Below are 26730 nucleotides of genomic sequence, written 5' to 3' on the forward strand. Positions count from 1 at the left end.
TACATATTTAGACTGCTGGAGGGAAAAGAAAGAGGAAACATATCTTTATTTACTACAAGTACATTATTTACTACTTTATTTAATATAATAAACAAACAAGTAAATATCCCTAAACATTTACCAATATTAATATAACAATACTAACCACCTTAAGGCAGTTATTACTGTTTATTGGCCACAAAATGTCAACTTTCCAACACAAACCTGTAAAATTTTGTATCTTGTGAATAAGGTACAATAAAAGCCTACCATTTTTATATATGTTAATAATTCCAATAAAATTTATACCTAAGAGTTAGTGTGTGAACAGAGTAAAAACACATATATCAGCTGTCAGTTGTACTGAAAACTGAAAGTCCAATTTGCACAGCCAATTGAACATGTGAGAAAATAAAGTTACCCAGAACAAAATAAAATGTGCTAGGAACTGTTAGGATGAGATATACAATTGTTGTGCCTTCACAAAACAGATTCCATCATACAATGGAATCAATGCCACAAGCCTTTTTAATCCATTACTAGTATACTGTACTCTAAATGTGAGCTATTGCAACACAGATTTGCTATACCTGTAGATGTATCTGAAAAGATTTGTTTGTCAGACATGGGAGAAAATTAATTATTGAAATAAAGAGCACTAGTTGCAGATATAACTGAAATGGCTGTAGGTGAATTTAGTAATTTTCAGATTTTTTTTAAGTCAATAAAACTTGTGAAAGTTTCTACCATCATTTTCCAGTTAAAAGCTTTTTACAAAAAGAGATTAAAGAAAAACAGACATAAAGAAATAATGCCCAGTGACATTTTCATGAAATGTTACAAAAAGAAAAAAATCTCTTCTAATATAAATATCACAATTAAACTAAATACCATTGTTCTGATAACATGTAATATCTATCAAAGTAGAATACATGAATATGATTAAACCCTTGAAACCTCAAACCTTTTCATCCTTTCAAAATAAACCCTTTAATAGGCTCAAATTATGAAAATTAGCCAAATTTAACATTAAATGTATGACCCTATTCCTTACAAAGATAGAAATTCCATTATCTCAAGTGAAATCCAGAATTAACATTAAATATGACTGGGTTGGGTTGGCCTTATTCTATTTTTGTTGTATTTTTGGCTGATATAATCGGAATATTAATATGACTCTCAATCAGTCATTGTAAGAAGACTTTATGTTCTTCTAGACAATATGCCTAGTAGCTGGATCAAAAGAACAAGAATTGTGGATTTTTCGGGGTTAGGATTTTAGCAATATCCATAATTTATTTTATGACCCTAGAACAGGAGTAGGCAACCTTGGCTCTTTTATGACTCGTGGACTTCAACTCCCAGAATTCCTGAGCCAGCCAGGAAGTCCATGAGTCATAAAAGAGCCAAGGTTGCCTACCCTTGCACTAGAAGAATAATTTTGCATTTGATCTGCAGCAATGAATCAGTGATACATGTTTTTCTCAACCACTGAATTTGTGTTGGGTTTTTTTTTTTAAAAAAGAGAAGACTTCTCAATTACCCATCCATTTGTTTTTATCTGTCAGAATTAAACCCTGGAGCTTCCTGCTCCAGGGTTTATTTGTGCATGAGAATAAAAGAAAAAGAATAATGCACTCGGTGGCATATTCCACAGTTAGCTACAGGGGAACCTCTGAGTTTGTTCACTATCAAACAGCTGTTCTTTATACCTACCATAAACTAGGAAAACAGCTGCTCAAAAGCTGGCATGCCAGGAGAGAGAGATAAGAAAGCTAGCCTACTACAGATAACCTCATTTGAAAAATTCAGACACCTTCCTAAATAGCTATAAACACATATGGACATTGTGATTAATAGCTAGAGAATCAGCTCTGAGGCTAGGCAGATTGGACAGCCAAGAAAATGGACAATAAAAGAGTTGTCTTTTAAATACTGTCCAGATCAAGGAGTACAAAAGCTATCTTTAGCTGACCTAGGAACTGGGAAAAAATGATTTTCTCCAATAGAGCATTTCCCCCCTAAAAGTTTAAGAGCAATTTGCCTGAAAATATAATGAATAGTTTATTCCATCTTTAAACAGTTTCCTTTCCAGATGTCTGTTTAATGTCTAAGGGAAAAAAATATAAATCAGAAAGTCTAAAGAGAAGAAACATAGAAAAAGTAGCACATTTCTTTGAAATAAAACCCTTAAAAATCTTTTAATTAAATAGAGGACAATATGATATATTTGACAGCTAATTTTGCATTAATCAAGCTATGAGCTCGCATGCCAGTCCCAAGCCTGGATAAATGGGGAGGATTGATGTAAGACCCAGTGGCCTACTTGTAAAAATCTTGCCAAGAAAATGGAAGGCCTCTCAAATGAATATAGTCTATGCTCCTCAGGCAGAAATTGGGTGTCCAGTTCAACCATTCTGTTCTATTGAGCTACCCCGCTATCAGCCCCTTTTACCACAAAGATCTTGCAAGAGAAGGGCCGTACGGACAATCGTGGGATCTGGCAGGGTAAGAGCTGTGAACCACAAACACAAAGCTTTCACTGTGTCCCTGAATAACAGATATAGTCCCTTGCTGACCTTAACAGGGATGCTAAGGTGGCAGGTCAACTTGGTTTGCATCCATCAAAGAAGGGCACTGAGTTATTTGGCATTAAATTCATGGATTTTCTGGAAAAACATTTAAACTAAACAATGGGGACAGAGAGTTAATTGATACAGAACATTTCTGTCCCCAGCAATCTAAAACTAATAGGGTTGTCAGTGCTTGTAACATAGATGTTTGTGCGGGTAAGAATATAAACCTTGCTGTCAAGGACAATTAAGATTTTAATAGTGTGTGCCAAACCATGTGCAATAATCAAACAGGTGGAAAGGAAATAGGATAACTCAGGCACAAAACAGGTTATGTAGAAAGTAAAGATATGGGCAGTCAAAAAGGACTCAAATGTCTATACATCAATGCATAGGGTACGAGGAATAAATAGGGTGAATTAGAAATTCAAGTAAATGAAGGCAGATATGATATTGTTGCCATTACGGAAACGTCGTAGGATGAAACCCACAAATAGAATATACAGCTAGAGGGATTTAAATTATTTAAAAGAAACAGACCAAATAAAAGAGGAGATGGAGTTCCACTATATATAGTATAAAAAATAACTACATCTTTACAGAAATAGAGCACAATGATGAAAATTGTCTTAAATGCATTTAGGTCAATATAAAAGGGGAAAAAATGATGTTGCCATAGGTGCATACTATAGCCCAGCCAACCAAACAGAGGAAATCGATGAACTTTTTGCTAGTCAGTCAACTAAGGTATGTAGGAAGCAAATCACAATAGTAATGGGGGACTTTAACTACTCTGACATCAACTGGGAGACAAACTCTGCATCAAGAGGAAGTTCAAACAGGCTCCTCACAAACCTAGCAGACAACTTTGTCTCCCAAAAAGTAGAGAAGGGGAACTAGGGGATCAGCCATATTGGACTTAATTCTCACTAACAGAGATGAAATGATAGAAGGTGTTGAAGCTACAGGAACCTTGGGGGGGGAGTGATCATGCAATATTGGAATTCAACATTATGTAAGCACAAGCAATAGAACAAAGTCAAACTAGAGTCTTGGACTTTAAGAGAGCTAATTTCAATAAACTTAAAGAGAGCTTGGGAAGGATTCCATAGATGAGAATTCTCAAGAGGAAAACAACCCAAGAAGCTTGGGAAACTTTGAAAAGTGAGATTATAAAAGGCCAGTCTAGCACAATACCAATAAAGAAGAAAAATAACAGCTCTCAAAAGTACCAGCATGGTTGTATAAAGAACTCTCTGATAAATTGAAAGACAAAAAGGACAAGTATAAAAAGTGGAAAGAGGAGAACATAACTAAGGCAGAATATCAGCAAATTGCCTGAGCCTGCAAAGATGAAGTGAGAAAAGCTAAGGCGCAAAATGAATTAAGGCTCGTGACAAAAGTAAAAAACAAAAACAAAAAAAGGTTATTTCAACATGTAAAAAACAAGAAAATGATTGGTCCATTAATGGGAGAAAACAGCAAGAAGGTGACAAGCAACAGGGAAAAAGCAGAACTGCTTAACTCATTTTTGTATCTGTCTTTACACAAAAGGAAAAAAATAGTCCAACCTATCAAAAACAGTACTGTAAAAAAACAGATTAGGAATACAGGTTAAAATAGACAAAAAAAATGGTAAGAGAGCACCTATCCACCCTAGATGAATTAAAATCACCAGGACCAAATGGATTATACCCACGGTTATGAAGGAACTCTCAGAACACTGAACTATATCTTTCAAAGATCCTGGAGCACCAGGGGAACTACCAGAGGATTGGAAAAGAGCTGATGTAGTTCCCATCTTCAAAAAAGGAAAAAAAATAGATCCAGGAAATTACAGACCTATCAGCCTGACCTCAATACCAGGGAAGATTGTGGAAAATATAATCAAACAACGATTCAGGAACACTTAGAGGTAAACAAAGTCATAACCAAAAGCCAACATGGGTTTGTCAAAAACAGATCAATCCATTGCATTCTTTGACAAAGTGATAAAATTAGTAGACCAGCAAAATGCTGTGGATATAATTTACTTAGACTTCAGTAAGGCATTTGATAAAGTAGATCACAACCTACAACTTGATAATTTAGAAAAATGTGGGTTAGACATCATCACCACCATATGGATTCGTAGCTGGCTGACTGGCCACACTCAACATACAGTCCTTAATAGAACTGAATGTAAATGGAGGGAAGTATGCAGTGGAGTACCCCAAGGCTCTGTTTTAGGCCCAGTGCTCTTCAACATTTTCATCAATGATTTGGATGAGGGGATAGATGGGGAACTCATCACATTTGCAGATGACACCAAGCTGGCAGAAATAGCCAACACTTCAGAAGATAGGCTTAAGATACAGAAGGATCTTGACAGACTTGAACATTGAATGCTATCTAATGAAATGAAATTCAAGGGTTAAAAAGGTAAGGTTCCACATTTAAGCAAGAAAAACCAAATGCACAGGCATAGTATAGGTGGTACCTGGCTCAGGTAGTAACTGTGAGAAGGATCTTGAAGTCCTAGTGGACAATCACTTAAATATGAGCCAGCAGTGTGCTGCAGCTGCCAAAAAAGCCAACACAGTGCTAGGCTTCATTAACAGAGTGATAGAATCAAGATCATGTAAAGAGCTAATACCACTTTATAATGTTTTGGGAAGATCAACTTGGAATACTGCATCCAGTTTTAGTCACCACAATGTTAAAAAGATGTTGAGGCTCTAGAAAGAGTGCAGAGAAGAGCAACAAAAATGACTAGGGGATTGGAGGCCAAAACATATAAAGAATGGTTGCTGGAATTGGGTATGTCTAGTTTAATGAAGAGAAGGACTAGGGATGACATGATAGCAGTGTTCCAGTATCTCAGAGGTTGCCTCAAAGAAGAGGGAGTCAAGTTATTCTCCAAAACACCTGAAGGCAACACAGGAAGCAATGATGGAAACTAATCAAGGAGAGAAGCAACCTAGAATTAAGAAGAAATATCATGTCAGTTAGAACAATTAACCAGTGGAACAAATTGCCTCCAGAAGCGGTGAATGCTCCAACACTGAAAGTTTTAAAGAAGAGATTGGACAATCATTTGTCTAAAGTGGTACAGGGTTTCCTGCCTGAGCAGGTATTAGACTAGAAGACCTCCAAGATCCTTTCCAACTCTGTTATTCTGTTATTCTGAATCAGGCATGGTGCTCAATGGTAAGACTCCCCAGGCTTAAGGTATCGAACTAGCTACTGGGAAAGAGCAAAGACCTGCAATTAGTAGTCAAGGCACTAATGATAGATCCCAGCTGTTGACACAGCCATTGGTAAAAGTAAGGAACTACACAAAGACATATTGGATAGCAATGTGTAATGTCTGAGGAACGAGCCAGAGTAAATTGGATATCGTCAAATGGGAGATGGCCAGATTGAAAACTGACGTCCTTAGCATCAATAAGCTAGATTGGATAGACAACAGCTGTTTCCAGTCTGTGGAATTCACTATCTAGTACTCAGAACATGACATCAGGAAAACGAATGCAGTGGCATTTATCATAAGCAAGAAATATGCCCAAGCAGTGGAAAGCTTCTCAATAGTTAATGACTACATAAGGACCATTGGAATACCTTCCAAACCCCTCAGAATCATCATTCCCCATGTCTACGTCCCAATCTGGAGAGGAAACTGTCTAAAGTTGGAATAAATCTTTAGATGTGCAATATATCAGACATGTGCAAGTACTGCCACCTAGGCTGAACTACTTTTTAGGTCCAGAGCAAAATGACAACATTTAGAAGCAGCTCAGCCAGCCACCTCCCTAATTCACTGGAGTATAAGAAGGGGAAAGAGATGCAGCATAATGAGGCTTGTGAGATTCTGTCATTATAGCCAATTTCAATAGTTTTTAGCCTTCCTGTGGAGTTGATTGCTGGTCAATTCAACCTAGTGGCATTAACAATTAGGTCACGAGTTAGACTGGATCCTTCCCAAGGTTCCTTTCAATCTTTTTGTTCATCTAATCTATTGTTCTAGTGGCATATGTGGCTCAGGAAAGATTTTTTTTCAGTTGTGCAGCCTCAATTACCTTTCAAGGACTAGAGTCCATGTTAACAGGCATATGAAAACGTAGAGAGGAAAAAGAAACCAAAGCTTACCAAAGGAGGAGAGAAAATCCCATGGGAAATAACAACTTGATAGGGAAACCAGTGAACAGGGCTGTATTTGCTAGGTATGTTCAAGCAGGAGATATGTTTTTTCAGGGATGCTTTTATTTCATTCTGATTCCTGTACCAAGTGCACGGTTGACTTCAATGATTTAAATTGCCCCTTTCCACTTCATGCAATTATTGAGTCAAGGAAAGAAATGAATGGCTGAGACATGTGTGCTTTCTTACCAATTTGCATTCAGCCAGTAAATATTTTTTCATTGCTAGTAAAGGAAAGAGCCGAGGATTGGAAACCAGTCTGGTCTTCTATGGAAGTAAAAGAATTGTCTGATTCTTGTTGGATTTTGTTGCTGCAAAATCTCTTAAGATTTAACTATCCTCATGCTGTATCTTTGAAACAGGGAATTGCTACGCTTTACCCCAGGAATGCTGTACTGCTATTGCTATGAGCTGGAAATATGTGTTTCAAATTATATTAAAAGCTTATAAATCACCAATTCCAATGGATTTGGGGCAATCAGAACCAAAACTTCTTTCTGATAACAGCTAAGTAGAATTTATACGAGACTGCATTACTTTGATGCTGATACTTCTTGCTGGATCAGAGTATTTTGCCATTCACAACTGAAACTGCAGTTTAGTATGGCATTATCTGTTGCTAGAGAAAATACATTGGAAGGCTGTATCTTCAGGAATTGCAAAAAGAACTCTCTACTTCTTAAAACTAAGCCACAAATATTTCACGTAACACAAGTCCACATACATGATGTAAACATTGGATGTTCCCGCTCTGACAACTGATGAAAATTGCAGCCATTTTCTCTTTGCTTTTAACATGCTTTTTCTGGTGTTTAGAAATCAGGTGCAGAAGGGGAAGGGTTGGGATGAAAGCTTGAGCTCAGTTAGCCATAACAATAACGCTGCTTTGTGGGAACCCAAGGACGAGCTGATAACGTTTTGGCGGGCTGAGCTAGGGAGAAAGCCCGTGTTTTAGGCTAATTGGAGAATATGATTTATGATAGCTTATTGGGGGTGGGAATTGCACTTTGTTACTTTGTATCCAGGGGAAGGGAATTTAGTTTTTGGGTTCAACTATGTAGTGCCGATACTTTGTTTCCTGAGTAAAATGTTCTTTAAGGAAGAATTTTTGCCTTGAAGATCTTTTGATGGGTTTCATCTATCGGAACCATGACACACATATCACCAAACAAAAATTTAAATGGCAAAGAGAGAAGATAATATTTTGTTCTTTCTTCAGGAAAAAAATATTATTTCCTACTGCAGAGTATAGAGCACTGTCATCGTCAGTGGGTGAATTAAGACAGCTCTGAAATATATTACCCTACAAACCCATTCATGCCAAACATTATTCTCCCCTGTCATTGCTTAGATGGTGTCCACATAGAATAACAGAATAACAGGATTGGAAGAGACCTTGGAGGTCTTCTAGTCCAATCCCCTGCTTGAGCAGGACACCCTATACCAATTCAGACAACTAGCAACCCATATTATGAATTACTATTACGAGACATGAAGGCCATTTGGGGAGAGATATTCTGAAGAGCATCAGCTTTGGGGAAAGTTGATGAGTGGTTCCTCTCTGTGGTACATCAGAATAACAGAATTGGAAGGGACCTTGGAGGTCTTCTAGTCCAACCCTTCTCAAGCAGGAAACCCTATTCAATGCCAGACAAATGGCTGTCTAGTATCTTCTTGAAAACCTCCAGTGTTGGAGTACCCACAACTTCTGGAGACAAGCCATTCCACTGATTGTTGTCATTGTCAGGAAATTTCTCCTTATTTTTAGATTGCTTCTCTCCTTGATAAGCTTCCATCTGCTACTTCTTGTCCTGCCTTCAGGTGCTTTGGAGAATAGACTGACCCCGCCCTTCTCTGTGACAGTCCCTCAAATACCGGAAGACTGCTATCATATCACCCCTAGTCCTTTCATCAGACCAGATATATGAAATTCCTGCAACTGTTTTCATATGTGCCTCCACTCTCCTAATCATTTTTGTTGCTCTTCTATATATATATTTTTTAAAAAATCTGATCCATTTAAAAAATATATCCAACCCAAAAAGAGTTTGTTTTTTTAAAAAAAAAATGGGGGCAAGTTTTCTAAAGATTTTCCAAGACATGCATGGTATTTCCTCCTATCCCATCCTATTCCTAGCAAAATGGCCATCACAGCCTCCCATAAGCTCTTGATCAGTTCCAAGGACCCTACCCTGCTGCTATTATTTCCCAGGGCAAGAAATAGATTAACAGAATAAAGCTCATGGGCCTACTGGCTTCTATGCACTATGCATTACCTCTTGATAATGTAACATTTTATGCCATGTAGCAGACATCAGCACTAAATGATGTCTGATTATTTGAAATTGCAAACGCCAATTTCTTAAGAGCAACATTGGCAGGCAGAGGCATATTCACAGAAATTAGAATAATATGAAATCTGAACAAGACTATGAAATATTGTAGATTAGAAAACTGTACATATAATACAGAGATAATTGCTTGCCTATATGTTACTACTCTCTTATTCTTGTATCACGTTATGTTTCTTGGGCTTTTAATCATGATACTGTAAGAGTGAAATAAAGTAGTGCCTGCCCTAGGACTATGCAATACTTTAGATCTGATTGGGAAGGCATGCTTTGGAATGAATGGGAAAATCAACACAACTGTTGTCTTCAACACATTAAGGAAATGGTTCCTTTTTCTAGAATTATGCAGCTGCTGAAGGGCTACTTGCACTGCAGCTGTGTGAATTTGGAAATACACATGGCTGCTTAATGAGTTACAAACAGGTGCTAGGTTCATACTCACATATATATTTAAAGTACTTCATCATCAAAACAAAATCCCATCAAATTGCACATTCCTAAAATACAATACACCCTAATGCATCTTTCATCAGTTCCTGTCCAGATTTAGGATTCAGAATGGCAAACAGCTACGTTATAGATATTGATTGGTATATATCAGTGTTAGTCATCAATGGGCAGCAGATCATTTTTGTAATTGTTTATTGTTGTGCCCTATCACAAATTTGGGTGGGAGAGTGAGATTGATTAGTCTATCCTGCTCACAGGAATATCTGCCCATATATTAGTCCTACATAAAGCAGCAAGTTTCATTCTACATGCACTACAAATGGTATATACATCGAGTTATACCAGAGTTTTAGTCTTTGGAATCCTGAAATGTTCAGATGGTTTTAACAATAGCTTTCTTATCTAAAGAGACTGTGCCTGTTATGACATGTCCAAACATTTTGCCAAATTAGAAGTACTCTGAATGAAAAGACTTTACTGGCGTAATATGGGGGTGGTAGTGGACGAAAGAAGCAGGAAGGAATTATTCGCAAACCTGATGCAGTATTCAATACTATCTGAAAATGTATTTTGAAGGCCAAGTGACTTTCAGCTTATTATGCAGGAGACAAAGCTAACACAAAGGAACTTAAAATCATGGCAGTCAAGAAAATTACAGCTGTGACTCACATAGCTTTTTAAAGATCATTTCAAAAACAATGGAGGCCCCAGATTGACACTGAATGGTCTTTATTTTCCTCTCTAACCACTGTCTGTTCTTGCTTTATGTAGAGGAACATCATTTAATCATGTTGTATTGTAACTAGTGCTTTGTTTCTCATAGGGAGCTAGACTTTGTATTGGCTAGATTAGATCATTTGCAATAGTAGAAAGACTGTTTACATTGTCTAAAGCCTCTGAATACTTAAATTAATCCAGCAATTTGTCAAAAGAAATTCTATCCAAATGCAAATGTAATTTATAATTGCTTCCTCCAATCTGTTGCCCTCTACAAGTGCTGTCTTACAATCCCCCTTTCTTAGTCAACCTATGAAAGCCTCTTGGAAGTGGAAAATATTAACAATACAAAAAATAGCTGGATTTCATGGAAGTTTAGTAACAGTAACTCTATCAGTAGATGGAGAATGCTATCAATAAAACTACAATCTCCTGAGTGCTAGAGAGAGTAGCAGGTTTTGGCTGCAATCATGATAAGCCAATAGACAACTGCTTTTAGTAATTCAGAGGAAGGTATATGTTCCTCTATTTGCACATAAAACAACCCAGAAACATGGCAATAAAGTTGTATTAGATTAAACACAGAGATATTGTGGAGGGTTCCTTTATCTCATGCCATTCCCCCCAAAATCAATTACACTTAAATCCCTTTACTAGGTATAAGCGTCTGAGTTTTCTTTGGTGAATCCTTACCTTAAAATCACTGCATTTTAAGTTCATTCAATTTTCATAGAATATGAGGATTTGAAAGGACCTTGTGAATATGTTACCCAACCCTTTGTAGCAAAGGAATCCACTGTTAAAATATCCTCACAGCCATCTTTAAAGATCTTTCAAAATATTTTATCTTTTAAAGAGGGAATTCTTCATGATGCCAATAAAAATTTGACTTCCTATAATTTAATATCACTATTTTTTCTTTTGTTTTCTGGAAAAGGTCTAACCAATCTTCTATACGTTCAGTTTTGATTCATTAAAACACCCAGTTCCTTTTTGCTTATAATGCTGCCCAGTATGATCTCTCCCATCCAAAATTCATGTGTTTGATTTTTCCTACACAAATTCCATGTTGAAATTTATCTTGTTAGCCCATTATTGTAACCCCATTATTTCAGTTTACCAAGACACACACACCCCGATTCCCAAGACTGTCCTTACTTGAGTTGCATTTAACTTACAATGCTTGAAATAGCCCTACCCAAGATAACAGAAACAGGAAAAGGTAAACTACAAGTAGTCCTTGATTTATGACCACAATTGAGCCCAAAATTTCTGTTAAGCGAGACACTTGTTAAGTGAGTTTTGCCCCACTTTACAACTTTTCTTGCCCTAGTTGTTAAGTAAATCATCGCAGTTGGTAAGTTAGTAACTCAGTTGTTAAGTGAATCTGACTTCTCCATTGACTTGACTTGTCAGAAAGTCACAAAACGGGATCACAACAACGGTCATAAATATGAACCAGTTGCCAGCATCTGAATTCTGATCATGTGATCATGGGGAAGCTGCAAAGGTCGTAACTATGAAAAACGGTCAAAAGTAATTTTTTCAGTGCTGTTGTAACTTTGAATGGTCACTAAACAAACTGTTGTAAGTTGAGGACTATAACCTGTATTATTATAATTCGTACAGAAGGCGTTGCTTGCCATATTTTAAGGGCGAATGCAGCAGTTACTTTGAATCCTACCCCCCCCCACTCCTGAAAAATCAAAATGACAAAATGCTTTCAAATAATAATAGGTACTACAATGGTAATGAAATTTAGATCACCTTGGAGTCTTCTACTGACATCTTATGAAGCTTCCTATCTTATGGACAAAAACCACAGAGGCAAAACCACAGCAGATCTGGTTGCATCCTCTCTACTGTCTCACTTACGGCCTTCAAAATGTATAGCTCAATGCTGAAGTTTAAAGTGTTTTGAAACTAAGAGCAAGAAAAATTCCATTGATTAAGATAGATGATCAAACATAGAAAGTGGGTGTTCTTTACAAATTTGTAAGTAAAAGAAACATGCAGCAGGAAAGACTTTAAATACATAGTCACATGTTTCCTCTTAATGACAAATTTGTAATAAGAACTGGCTATTTTCAGATTTCTGAAGCAGAAAACCAGCTTTGTCTCTTAGATGTGCACGTACACACACACAGACAGTAGTGTAGCACTAACAAGAACTGCATCTTACGGATGAATGTAACAGTCATACAGTACAAAATTTATAAAACAAACCGTTCACAAAATAGCATCTTAAAGGCTCTCAAAATGCAACATCTGTACATAAATTCATCCCATGGTCCATTGGCCACGTTGATTAGGCTGCTTGAGGCTGTAGTTCAAAAATAACTGGTGCACCACTTCTATCGTTTTCTTTTCTCAGTAAAGTATTTTCTATTCCATCCATTAGTGATGCAATAATTCTGACAAGAATACAAATCTCTTTCAATTACAACTCACTAATTCTATTCAGGTTACTTTTTAAACAACATTTTCACCATGTACTTAATTAATCCTTATGTGGGCAAGGAAGTGATGTCATTAAACATCCAACAGTCATTTGCATCAAATCTCAGAGATCTATTTTGACATGTTTTATCAATGTCTTCTGCATCGATATTTCTTTATCAATGGAATACAATTATCAATGGAACTTCATTGTTAATTATATTTTTAATTTGATATTTGAAAGCAGAAAGGGAACAAGTAAACAATTAGCCCCAGTGATCACTGGTTTTGAGTTTAGAAAGAGTTGCAACAGTCCAATCCACCCTTATGTATGTTGGCCCAGGGAGATTATCCCAAGGGACCATGGACTTTAACTATCCCTCTGCAAGCATGAATGTTTGTTGGCTTCTCTATTAGCAGGAAAGTTTTGCAATAATTTTTGTCAAAGGCAGCTCAGGATCAGCAATTTTGTACAGGTAGGAGAACCTTCTTGCTTTGCTGGAAAGACATGACTCTTTGAAAACTTCTACAGGCAGGATTTTAATTTGAACCATAGATCTATTGTTTGATTTATTGGTTAAGACTTCAGGCTAAAAACTAGAAAACTGAGTTCTAGTCCTAGGCATGAAAGACAGTTGGGTGATTCTGGGCCAGTCACTCTCTGTCAGCCCAACTGATCTCACAGGGTTGTGGTTGTGGGGAAAATAGGAGGAAGAAGGAGTATTATGTATGTTCGCTGCCTTGACTTATTTATAATAAAGGTGGAATAAAAGTAAATAAAATAAATCAATCAATAGCACTGGGTGCTATCTAACAAAATGAAATTCAATGGTGAAAAAAGTAAGGTTCTACATTTAGGCAAGAAAAACCGAATGTACAGGTAAAGTATAGGGGGTACCTTGCTCAATAGTAGTAACTGTGAGAGGGATCTCGGAGTCTTAGTGGACAATCACTTAAATATGAACCAGCAGTGCATTGCAGCTGCCAAAAAAGCCAACACAGTGCTAGGCTGCATTAACAGAGGGATAGAATCAAGATCACGTGAAGTATTAATACTTTACAATGCCTTGGTAAGGACACCCTTGGAATACTGCATCCAGTTTTGGTCACCACGATGTAAAAAAGATGTTGAGACTCTAAAAAGAGTACAGAGAAGAGCAACAAAGATGATTAGGGGACTGGAAGCTAAAACATATAAGGAACGGTTGCTGGAATTGGGTATGTCTAGTTTAATGAAGAGAAGGAAGAGGGGGGACATGATAGCAGTGTTCCAATATCTCAGGGGCTGCCAGAAAGAAGAGGGAGTCAAGCTATTCTCCAAAGCGCCTGAAGGCAGAACAAGAAGCAACGGATGGAAGCTATTCAAGGAGAGAAGCAACCTAGAACTAAGGAGAAACTTCCTGACAGTTAGAACAATTAACCAGTGGAACAACCTGCCTCCAGTTTTTAAGAAATGGTATAGGGTTTCCTCCCTGAGCAGGGGGTTGGACTTGATGACCTCCAAGGTCCCTTCTAACTTTATTATCATCATCATCATCATCATCATCATCATCATCATCATCATCATCATCATCATCATCTTTCCTTTGAGGCAGAATCCCCAAATTCTGATCGTGAGCTTAGAGAGATTTTCTACAACTTTGAGGAGTGCTTACATAGTTATATATCTCAATATTGTAGTTTGAGGTAACCATTTGAATGTTGAATTCCACTACATTATACTCGTTACACGCAACTCTTAGAATGGCATATTTCTCCCAAATCCAAAAATTCTACAAAATCCAGTTCAATATACCATAAAAGCTCAACTGTGAATCCTTTTAATTTATATCTGATGGCACATCTTTTTCAATTCATATATCTGTGCCTAACTGCAATAAAAGCTCTCCTGCTTCATCATATTCATGCTTCATTAAATTAACTTGCTGCTTTAATGCTGGAAGGAACTGAAATTTAAACCTATCATTACTATTTGTAAGCTGGAGAAGCAAATCCAAATGTCAAGGCTCCCATTTGAATTCTACTTTGGCTAGAGTACATTCAAGCATGCCATTTGACACACAGTGCTGCTTTTGGTTTAACAACGCACTACTTATAGCTTGCAAATAGGATCAAACACGTATTTTTTTTAATTCTAAAAAAAAAGTTTTAATTCTACAAAATGTTTAATTCTACAAAAATACTCCCCCATGATTTTTTTTCATCCCTGAAAACTCTGATAATATAATGGGAGTGTACAACTAGTTTTGTATTCTCACATAAAACTCAAAATTGCAGTTTGTAAAAGTCTGCCTACACAGTTGTGTTATTAGCACAACTGCAGGAAACTGCAACAGCTAATGCTGGTCCGCTAGTGCTGGTTAACTAGTGTTGTCTCAAGGATTGCTAATGGCTGGGAACAAATCTGGAATGATTAGAGTAGTCCCTTTACAAATAACTCCTAGGGGAAATTTATTTGTTATCTGTTATCAAAATTGTTAGCGCGATAGGCACAATTTGTTATAAAATGCTCATTTACAAGAAGCAAATTAGTCTCGCAGGATGTTTTTTACTACATTAGTGGGGCTGTTGTGAGGCATAAAAGCTATCTTAAAAATAAATATTAGGGTGTACAAGACTTTGGTTTCTATAGGGAGGGAGGAAGGGTGGGAGGGAAGGAAGGAAGGGTGGGAGGGAAGGAAGGAAGGAAGGAAGGAAGGAAGGAAAGTTGATGGATACAAAGAGAAGTGGTAATGGATACTATTACATCTATGATTTCACAATTCTTTCAGCTGGAGACAATAGGCCTGACAATTGTTACATGTAGACTAAATGATGTATAAAGTAATTTAGATGACCTGAATTTCAAAACTTTTTGAAAGCTTTCCTTGGAACGGAATTCAAGTTGCTTATGTTGATCGGTAATGGAGCACATTAGAATACTGTTTTTACCTGAAAGGAAAAAAAACCCCACAACTCTTAATTTAAAATTAAAGAGTCACTTTGGATAGTAAGATTAAGAAATAAAAAAATAAATATTAAAAATACAACAAATTAAAATGTCCCTCCATTTTCACTTGAGGAAAAAATGTTTGTTTCCCTTCAAATAGTAGTTTGTACCAATTACTGATTTTACTTCTGGACTCAGTTCAAATGGCTAATATTGTCCTTTCATGATTTAAATCGTATGGAGCAATTTATCAAGGACTGATTATGCTTTGGTCATTTCCTTAGCATCACAGTGAAAGGACCTATTCGCAATATTAGTTATCCTAGTAGTTATGATTTAAAAAAAGTTTTTTTAAAACTAGGGGCCCCAAAGGTGCTTTTTCAGGAGGCAACTGGACTTTCTTGTTTTTCTTTGAAGACGTTTCGTTTCTCATCCAAGAAGCTTCTTCAGCTCTGACAAGATGGTGGGGAATGGAAGGATTTATATTCCTTGCAGACAGCTGGTCATTTGCATTCTTTTAGAGAATCATTGAGGCCACTTGGAGGTTTGTCTGTGTACTCAGGGTCACCTGAGTAGTGCAAATGTGTGTGGAGCCTTCTTAACTGCAGGATGTTTTCTGCTCTGTGTCCCTTCACTGTTGAAGACAGGCACAGGCTGTTGGGGATGAATCTGTGTTGTCTGCATCTCAAAATGAAGCGCAAATGGTTCCTGTAGTCCTAAAAAAGCACCTTTGGGACAACCATGACTTGGAATGACTGGGAACCTCAATAGACATTAAATTAGGGGGATATATTTATAGCTTTCTTCTGAAATTAAAGCTCCTCTTTGTTTTGAACTGGCCTCCAAAAATATTCATCAATTTTAAAAAGATTTCCCTGAATTTAAAGCATTTCTCTGATTTTAGAAATGACATGATTTTTATTATTCTGATTGAAGCTTTGTGCTATCTATTTGACCAGTGTCACAAATTGATTCTAAATTCAGAATATTATTTGTAATCTAACTTGAGAAAACTTCATTCATCTTTTTTCTGCAGCATATTGGGGCTTTAGTTGTTGTACCATGTCTCAGACAAATCTCAAAACAGCCACATTTTAACAGAATTGTGGAGACTTTTATATATTAATATACATACGCCAACTACTGCCACTTAACTCATTCTGTAGTGAGAAAGCCATCTGAGACAGAAACTAAAAGTTTGTCATTAAATTAAATGTGTACTTATATTTCTAAAATATTATTTCCACACAAGGAGGGAAACATGGTATGTGGTTCTGGTTTCTAAAAGATGGATGACCTTGCTTCTGACAACACCCAAAGGACATCACTGTTGAATTTCCTCTGGAATTATGATTTGTGGTTACATATTGTCTAATTTCTGACAGAAATGCATTTTTCTGACTTCTTTAGAACATTTAAGACAATGTGCTTACAAACCTGCAGTTTTTACTGAAGCAATATACAAAGCAGCATTCAGTAATATCCTTAATTCAGAATCAATGTAAATATCACATTACCTTTGAATCTGCCCAGTTCTTCTTTTTTTCTTACAAAAATTTGTATTTTTTTAAAATAAAGGTATTTTTCAATACTGTACTACATACATCTGCATTTGATTGCATTCATTTGGCACTTTTATTTAGAAATAAATTTAGTTTCTTTGTGAATCCATTTCAAAATCTTTTGTCTTCCCATACTTGGATCCATTAATTCTAGCAACACAATGAAAACTATTAAATGGGGTTGTGTCTAGAAGAAAAATAAATACAAATCCATAACTTCAGCAGGATGCATAAATGTATGAGTAAATGCATGCACAGATATAGATATAAATGTAGGGAAATAGAAAAATTTATTCAGAACATGAACATTAGGACAAGAGTTACAGAAGATAAATGAAAAATATTCTTAAATGCTTGCCTGAACATACCTTATATAACATCAAAATAGAGGTTATCATCAAAGTCACCCTCAATTTGCTGATGAGCCTCATACTGTATCTATACCAAAAAACTCACTATTCTTTTTTCTTGATAACCCATAAGTTCAGGAATGTCAGGAAATATTCCCCTAAGATAACAAATTTTCACCCATAGGGAAAATAAATAGCAAATATAGAATTTGTGTTATATTTATAAGGCAACATACATAGCATTTGTTCCCCCCATTTTTTTTTAAAAAAAATAACAAATGTATGAGGTACTTTGGGTGGATAGACTGGCCCAAAATCAGGCATGAGCTTACAGCTGTAGGTAGATTTGAACTCAGTCTCCTGACTCCTAATCCAACACCTTAACCACTAAACTACACTGAATCTATATAGAATAAAACTCTCACATCTGTTTCTTTGTTTATAATCTTCAATTGGGAAAAACATTAAATAATGGGGCAACAGTTTTTGAATCAACATACAGGTAGTCCTTAACTTACAACCACAATTGAGCCCAAACTTTCTGTTCCTAAGTGAGATAGTTGTTAAGTGAACTTTGCCCATTTTATGACCTTCCTTGCCACCGTTGTTAAGTGAATTACTGGAGTTGTTAAGTTAGTAATGTTAAATGAATCTGGTTTATCTGTTGAATTTGTTTGTCAGAAGGTTGCAAAAGGTGATCACATGACATAAGGACACTGCAACTGTCATAAATATGAGTCACTTGCCAAGTATCTGAATTTTGATCACATGACCATAGGGCTGCTGCAATGGTCCTAAGTGTGAACAAGGGATATAAGTCACTTTTTTCAATGCTGTTGTAACTTTGAACGGTCACTAAATGAACTGTTGTAAGTCAAGGACTACTGTTATTTTAAATGAGCTAACTTACAGAAGGCATAAATTTGGCAAAGTTATGGCTGCTGCAGTGCTGTCAGGCTGCCTCCTCACCATAGTCAGACATGGTCATGTGAATGTCATTTCCAATGCTCCCTGCCAACTTCCCACAAAGAAAGTCAGTGGGGAAGCTGGTAGGAAGCCGGAAGTCCTAGACTGGCAAGGCAGGTAAGTAAGTGGCTGCTGCCTGGTGGGGGAGATTACACAAGAGTTTGAGGGGGGTGCATAAGAAGCATGTGCAGGTCGAGGAGCATGTGTGAGAGGTGCCAAATGGTAAAATATTTGTGGGCATGCATGGAGTAGAGCTGCACTGGTCAGCAAGGCTGCACAAGGGTGTAGGGAAGGGCACATGAGGCACCACATGGGTCAGATGGTGGTGTGAGGGGTGTGCAAGAGGGTATGCAATGTGTGTCTGGGAGGTTAATAGGTATGCGGCATGGTTCATGAAGAATGCATGGAGATACCCAAGCATTAGGTAATATCACTAAAATGATGACTCCGTCTAGTTTCCTTATATTCTCTCTCTTACCAAATCCACTTGTTCATTTGGATCTCATGCATGTTGGAAAATTTGGTATTACGAGATGCAGCAAATGTCCAACCCTTCAACAAAGAAACAAGAGTAGCTATGGATTGTTTCCAGGATCCCAGGAATCCTAACTCTCATTGTATCCAAATTGTGATATTAATTTTCTTTCCAGAAGTTCCAGTCTATAGATCCAATGGAGATAGAATGTTACTGCAAAATTCTTTCCACATGACAGATCATACTTAGGAAACTGAATTTCTTGGGAAGCCCCAAGTGGCTGGTCAATCAATGAAGCACACTTGTTGCTTTCTTTTACATCAGAGATGATCACAGCTGGAGAGCCACATCTTTTCCATGATATACCGAGAAAGTTTTTTCCAGCTCTGAGTAATAACTGTGAAGCCACTAACTTGCAAAACTCTACCATTCAAAGCCAGGTATAGATATAGGTATATATATATATATATATTAAAAAAGCAGCTAACATAATGTAAGCCCACCTCTATAATGAGCACAATGAGCCACCAATCAAAATCAGGATGAGTCTCCATCCTTAATTCTCAGATAAAGTTTTTAGTCACACAGGAAGCTAACAAAATAGCTTCCTCATCAGTTTAGGAAGCTGAGGAAACAAAACCTAATTGCGGCTTGATGAACCGGGTGCACAGCACGCATTTCTGTGTAGTCATATTCGATCGATCATTAAGGGTCTCCAGCTGGGAGAGGATGGAAAGAAGTGAGTTGGCATGATAATGGAGCAAATTTTCACGGCTAAATAGAGTCTGTAAAACATTGAGGCATTAACGTTTATTTAATATGAACCAGCAAAAGAAAAACAAACTACCTGGTCCCTTCAAACATTTATGCATTATCCATCACAGAAACTAAGTAAAAACTAAAGGTCATAAGCCAATATTTTCTTTACAAAAAATCCAGAAATCTCAGACAAATGATGACTGGGATATATCTACACATTTCCATAAATTAAATAAGAATTAAGTGACTCAGAATGAAAAATCCTCAAGCTTTTTTTCCCACAAGTGGGCAATTTTCCCTCTGTGTACAACAATTTACCATTATTCTGAGGCAGAAAAAAAGCTGTTGAGTAAGCTTTAAAATATATTTATATTATTTTTTAAAAAAAACCACTTTAAAAGACAATTATGATTATTATTTAGATTATTTATATAGCTGCCTTTTCAAAATGAGTTGGGGCAAAATTAACACACACAGAGAGAGAGACCCAGTTTGGTCTGGTGGTTAAAGCTCAAGGCTAGAAAGTGAGAAACTTACTTCAGCTATGAAAGCCAGCTGAGTGACTTTGGTCCAGTCCCTCTCTCTCTGCCCAACCCACCTCACAGGGTTTTGTGAGGAAAATAGGAAGACAAAGGAGTGTTGGATATGTTCGCTGCCTTGAGTAATTTATATAAATAATAAAGGTGGGATAAAAATAAATAAAAATCCCCTCGTCAGGTAGTAGAAAGTACAGAACATACTCTTCTCATTTGAATATGATAGATACGATTTGGGTTTTTTTTCATGTTTTTCATCCCATGCAAGCTGCAAAAATATTACCAAGATACCAAATAGTTGCCTATCCCTGGACTAGGTAAAACGTATCACAACACATATCATAGACTTCCACATTTTTAAGATGACCCTGTTTCTACCTTAAAGCATGAAACTCCTGAAGTTAATTTTCTAAAGATGAAACAACTTCCAGTCAAAAGTAGGAGGGGTAAATAATAAATCCTGTCTGCCAATAAGAAAATGCTTCTGCCCCATGACCAGTGGTGGTATTCAAATATGTGAACAACCGGTTCTCTGTGTGGATGCTGCTTCCGGAAGTCTGTTCTGGGCCTGGGCAACAAAAAATTAGCTACCAGTTCTGCCGAAGTGGTGCGAACTGGCTGAATCCCACCACTGCCCATGACTCATATTAATTGCTTGACTGTATATATGATCCTGGGTAATATTAAGTATTTTCATTTATAGAGAAAAAGATTTTGGGACTAAAGACCCCACCAACAGTCTTCTGCCATATGAATCTATCCATCTGTTGAGTTTTTCTGAGACTCTGCTTTGCAGGTGCTTCCATGAGTTATGCAGGACAAGAAATCAGTGCCATCTGATTTGTAAATCAATTTCTCAAATTGCATCTTTCCATATCCATGTGCCCAAAAATTGACATCTTTGGAAATTTGGTGATGTGGTTTGTAGTTCCAAAACTACTCATGAAATGTAGTAGTGGTTAAAAGTAAGTACAGCACAAATGATGCATTGCATAATAGAAATGTTTTTGCACACCTATAGGACAGAAAACTTTATAAATAGGTTTTAGAAGAAGCATACACAAGGTTTTGTGTAGTGTTTGCTGAATTTGTAAATCATTGTGGAAATAAAATACAATTATAATCAGGAAAATAAGAAACTGAGCAAAAACAAAACTGACAGAAGTGCCCTAAAATGCAAATTTATTTTTCTTACTTAAAGATATTAATGTAGTAATTAGTATTTTTCCCTTTTAGCTTTCAATCAAGAGTATTTTTTCAAACCTTTCAGAGATATTAACTTTTTGCTGTTTTTTTAAAAGAAAACCATATACCCCTTTTAAAAGCAACTGGGTTTTGATGTTTGAGAGCAATTTTGAATATCAGGTGGTGAAATGTGGGATGTAAATAATTAAAATAAATAAATAAGGTTCAGGGTTATTTAACACATGTTCATTATATCATTGAAACTACTAGTATGACCTGAAATTTCTCACATTTCCTAGACATATCATTTGACTGTCTATTCTCATTCTCTCTGTCTCTGTCTCTCTCTCTCTCTGTGTCTGTCTGTCTCTCTCTCTCTGTTTCTCTCTCTCTCTCCCTTCCCCTCCCTCTCTCTCCCAAATGTTGAGTTCCACACAAGGGGTTTATGCTATTCCCAAATCAGATCACGACACTTGCCATCCCATGCCACTGCCTCTGTTCAGCAGCTGAATGGGCAAAATTCTAGCTCAATTATGATGCAAAAAGAACCATTCTCAGCTGGAAATGCAGAATTTTGTACAGTTTTCAGGCAGGTACTCTACAGGATGCCTGCCTGCAAACTGGGAGAAGGAGGGGGAAGTTTTGCTTCAGCCTTCCTGAACATCACTGCCCACTGGGTCCTCTAACGGAAAGGTTGCCTTGACAGTTTTGCAAATCCCACTTCATGTAGCAAGCAGAGCGGCAAAGATGAATTTTTTAAGATGCTGTCAGTTTTCCCCTTCTCTTAGGGAAGGGGCGGGCAATGCAAAGGAACAGGCTGCTTATTCTTTTTCCCTATCTTTTTTTTCTATTTCTTTTTCTTTTATAGAATAACGTTAAAAGAATTTTTGTCATTGCAGAACTTTTTATCAGATGAGATTTGTGATTTGATTTTCATTCCTTAAGCTGCTTGAACTAGCAGAGTTTTTCTTTTTTTTTTAAAAAAAAGAAAACAATTCGTCAAAGACTAGGGAATGGAAAACTGCAGCAGCAAGAAAGTGTCTGCTATTTGCCTATTAATATATTTTTCTTTCAATAGCAAAACTGTCCATCCTACTGCATTATCAGCAAGAAAAATTAACAACCTGGTGGTGTCCTAGGAAACTTCAAAATAATTGTCATTATGGCCAAATATCTACTTGTTTTTAAGAAAACATTCCATTACACAGAGATTAGATTATGCAGAAATGAGAAGCCTATTAGAATTTAGGAAATGTTTTGTCTGCCTCTTAACTAAGATCTGGAGGAGATATCTTGAAGGTACTGCAACTGCCAGAGATTTGCTATGCAAACTCCCAGGAATCTGTGTTTTGTACCTGTATATAAGTAACCCATTGGCTTTCATTCCTTGTTTAGTTATGGATGATGCTGAACCTTTTAAACATTCAGCACCTGTTTAAGATATCTCTCTTGACCTAGGCTTTTCACTGAACCATATTTTTATTTAACACAATATAATTTTGTTCACCCAAACACACCATTGTCTTTGTACTTTTACCTTAACACAAAAATGAAATATTTCATCCTTAATCGTCTCTCTGAAAATATAAATTTAAGGATAATAATAAAAAAAGGACATGAAATTCTACTCTCCTATGAAAGTTTCACAAAACTTCTCTCCGTTCACCTGAAAATGTATGTACAAGCATTTAGAAAATTACAAATATACCACTAATTCTCTGAAAAGTAAAAATCTTAGCTTTCCTTTATGAATTCATAGACTCACAGCTAAAACATAGTTAGGGAAAATATTTTCTCAAACATGTATTCTTTAAAGTAGATAGATTTGAACTCACCTCAGTACATGAGTTGATCCATTGATGGTAGTGGTAGAACAAGGTACCGTTTGTTCCAAGATGGAAGGTCTTCGATATCGTTCATCACCACAACACAAGATGATGAGGAAGGCACGTCTGAAAGACTTGTTCAAGAATGCATAAAGGAAGGGATTCAGTCCTGAATTGATGTATCCCAGCCACAAGAAAGCAGTCCATATCTGATCAGGAACTGCATAATGTATGAAAGGGTCTATTATGTTTGTGATAAAGAAAGGTGCCCAGCACAAGCAGAAACAACCCATGATGATACAGAGGGTCTTTGCAGCTTTCGTCTCAGTCTTCATACGGTGTGTGCTATGCTGGTCCGGGTGTTGGAGTCGCCCATCAGTTGGTGCCCCTGCACGCTGTAAGATTCGTATCTGGTGAGCATGCTCCCTGGCTGTAATGTATATTCGATAGTAGGCTAGAACCATTAGCAGAAATGGAATGTAGAAGGCTACGACTGAGCAGGTGATGGCATACGGCTTGTTGACCATGAATATGCAGTAAGTTGAGTTGGATGCATTGTTGAATTGCCTTTTTTCTACCTGAAGAGGTGAAACCCCCCCAAAAAAGCACAGAAATGTTAGAAGCCTACACAAATATCCCTGATAATAAAATGTTCTTTCTTAGCTTCATTTGCCCATGCGTACAAATGAGGTTAGCATCACACATCTTTCTTCAGCAATCTCTAATACAATTTTTGTCTCACAAATTAGCCCATTCTTTTCTTTCATAATTATGATTTGTCCTATTCATGGCATTTCCCCACTGCTGTTAATTCTCTTGAATGTTTCCTCTATTTTCAGCAACTTTTGAACTATGGCAGAAAGAAAATATAGTACTAAAATATCAAAACGGGGGAACAAATAAAATGCAATTAATAATAATAATTTATTAAAATTTTATGGCACCAGATTTTGAGCAACTGTGGGTGGTTATTTTTTGAGTGTGTAAAAATCTGTTCTATTGTCCAGTATATCAGTTTTGGTGACAGGAAAGGATAGAAGAGAAATAAAATTAAACGTTATTAGTTTTTAAGGAAAATATTGCATTTTATTGTAGTAAATGCCACTGATGTAAAATGATGATGTAAAAATCCAGATCTGGAAACTATGGTTTCAAAATATCTAGAGAGTATTTTGGAGGTAGCATGCTGGAAAAGACTATTCTACACATTACATAAGTGATAACAATTGCGGTACAATTTATATGACATATTAGTATTGTTTCATTCAGTTGATATGAAATATTAGTATTGTTTCATTCAGTTACTGTATGCTGGAGCAGAATTTTAGGAGTTGTGATTTCAATACATTTGAAACCGGGGAAACCAGTTCAGAATTTTTCTCCATCTGCTTATGATTCCCTGAAACAGATAGGGTGATTTTTTTAAAAAAAATCTCAAAAGCTATAGAATCTGCATGATTACTAGATTACTATGAACTCTAAGAATTAGACAAAAATTGCATCAGATCCATATCTCATGAAAAGAGTTAATATTGCCTCTCATGTGTTATTGACACTTTGTTGTGGATTAGAATTCTTCATCTAGAGAACAATTATCATAAGAGTTGGAATACTGTCAATGTCAGGCAATAACTTCAGAAAAACAAACTTTCAGAAAAGAATGGAGAGTAGGGAGAGGATTAATGAAGCAAATGTTTTATTTGAACAATGGATCTACTAAAATGTTCTGGGAAGCAGTCTAATGCTGTGTGTGTAGTCAATCATCCTGTACGCCTAATAGAGGACAGGAGATATCCAGAATATACTGTACGTAAGAATTAATGTTTCTTACATGGACTGTATGCTATGTGATTCAGCATTCAAAGCACTGTTCATTTAACTATTGTTTTCTTTTAAGTCTAATAGTAAAAAAATGGTTGTTTATCATGCAAAAGGTCCATATGGAAGCAATAAATATAAATATTGTATTTTCTTTTATCAAAGAAGTCAATTTTAGCCATCTTTTTTCATCATCTTCACTAACCATTCCTCCATTGTAAGTAGTGCCAAATCTTTTCATCTTTGTGCATACAATAATGTTACTACAGTTATCATGTATAAAAACAAAGATCCAGGACTTTTTCCCTCCAAAGGGCATACTAACAATACAGAAAGGCAGATAAGGTGGACAAGTTGTCTATCCTTGACCTGAAAGGATTATGCTTTAAGGAAGCCCTCTTGCAGAAAGCATCTTTAGATCTACCTCTGTTCAAATAGATGTTTATCTTATATAACCAATATCTCCCCCGATAGAACTAAGTACAAAATGAATACAACAGGAACATATTCAATTAGAGAAGTCCAGGCTTTCCTATTGTTCCACCTGAGTCTTGGACGGAAGCTTGGGAAAGAAATTATTTTACAATTTCACTATTATTTTGGGGTGCTTTTGACCTCAGAGTTATAGGATACTACTCTATAACTTTTGTGGCCAAAAAGAATACCAAAGCTTATAACAACAGATCTAAAGGTAGAAAAATGTCTCTGAGGTCTTGAATGTTCCAGCTTTGTTTTAATTCTTTTACTGTTAATCAAACATTTCAAAATGAATAAACAGAGAGTACTGGTATGGACTAAATGTACTTTAACTTTACAGACATTTTCAGTTCTAGAATTCAGTGAACAAACTTTCCATTGCCATTTAAATCGTTTCACAACTAAGGAATCAGGTTTATAGTAATCATCCAAATTACAGTGAGCCGCAAATAGCAGAGAACAGCAAGTTGAAGAATGTGTCCGTTGATTAAAGCTGTTAAAAAAACTGCAAGTAACGTACATTTTGGGTGGTACATTTACTCAGCTCTACGATATGTAGAAAAAATTAGCTACCCAAAAGTGATGGTGTAAGTTATCTGGAAACATTTTGAAATATTCGGACTGGATGATCACAGTAACATTTATTATTTTTACATTATTTATGAAATTTGTAGGCTCATTCTGAGTAGTTTATGCAGTAAAAACACTATAATAATCAAAAGTTCAAAAAACCCTAACAATTATTTAGAAAAGTCAGAATGTCACATGAGATCCATCACTTGTTCTAACCAGAGCCTGTGCTAGTTTTAATGTAAATAGCTACAAACATGGATTAAATGGAGTTATCGTTAAAAAGTTTGAATGCTCCCCCCTCCCCCCCAGAGGTTAGTTTAGCTCAAATCTTACTAGGATATACTTTAACTAAACTAAAGTCATCTATAGAACTAATCAACATTAACATGTCTTGCTTCAAAAATATTCTTATTGTTCTTTTTTGCAATTTTCTTCAATTATAGAATTTCAAATTGTGTATAATACCGAGAGCCTAGAGCAGTTTTTCATACTGTAAATGGGACTTTGTGTGGAATCCAAGACTTTCACAAGAAGTCACTATGAGAAAACATCACTGAAAAAAATGAACTTTGCTTAGTGCACAAGG

The 26730-nt window shown here is 36.4% G+C and overlaps 1 protein-coding gene across 1 annotated transcript in view; it reads right to left on the reverse strand.

The window, feature by feature from the left end:
• HTR4 (5-hydroxytryptamine receptor 4) overlaps window positions 1-26730 on the reverse strand; it is a 143953-nt gene that overhangs the window by 67252 nt on the left and 49971 nt on the right. Inside the window, exon 6 of the mRNA XM_015816880.1 lies at window positions 23286-23854. Within this exon, the coding sequence (XP_015672366.1) occupies window positions 23286-23854 (569 nt within the window). The remainder of the gene's footprint in view (window positions 1-23285; window positions 23855-26730) is intronic.

Source organism: Protobothrops mucrosquamatus, unplaced genomic scaffold, assembly GCF_001527695.2.
Source record: "Protobothrops mucrosquamatus isolate PMUCROS unplaced genomic scaffold, P.Mucros_1.0 scaffold517, whole genome shotgun sequence".
Taxonomy (NCBI): Eukaryota; Metazoa; Chordata; class Lepidosauria; order Squamata; family Viperidae; genus Protobothrops; species Protobothrops mucrosquamatus.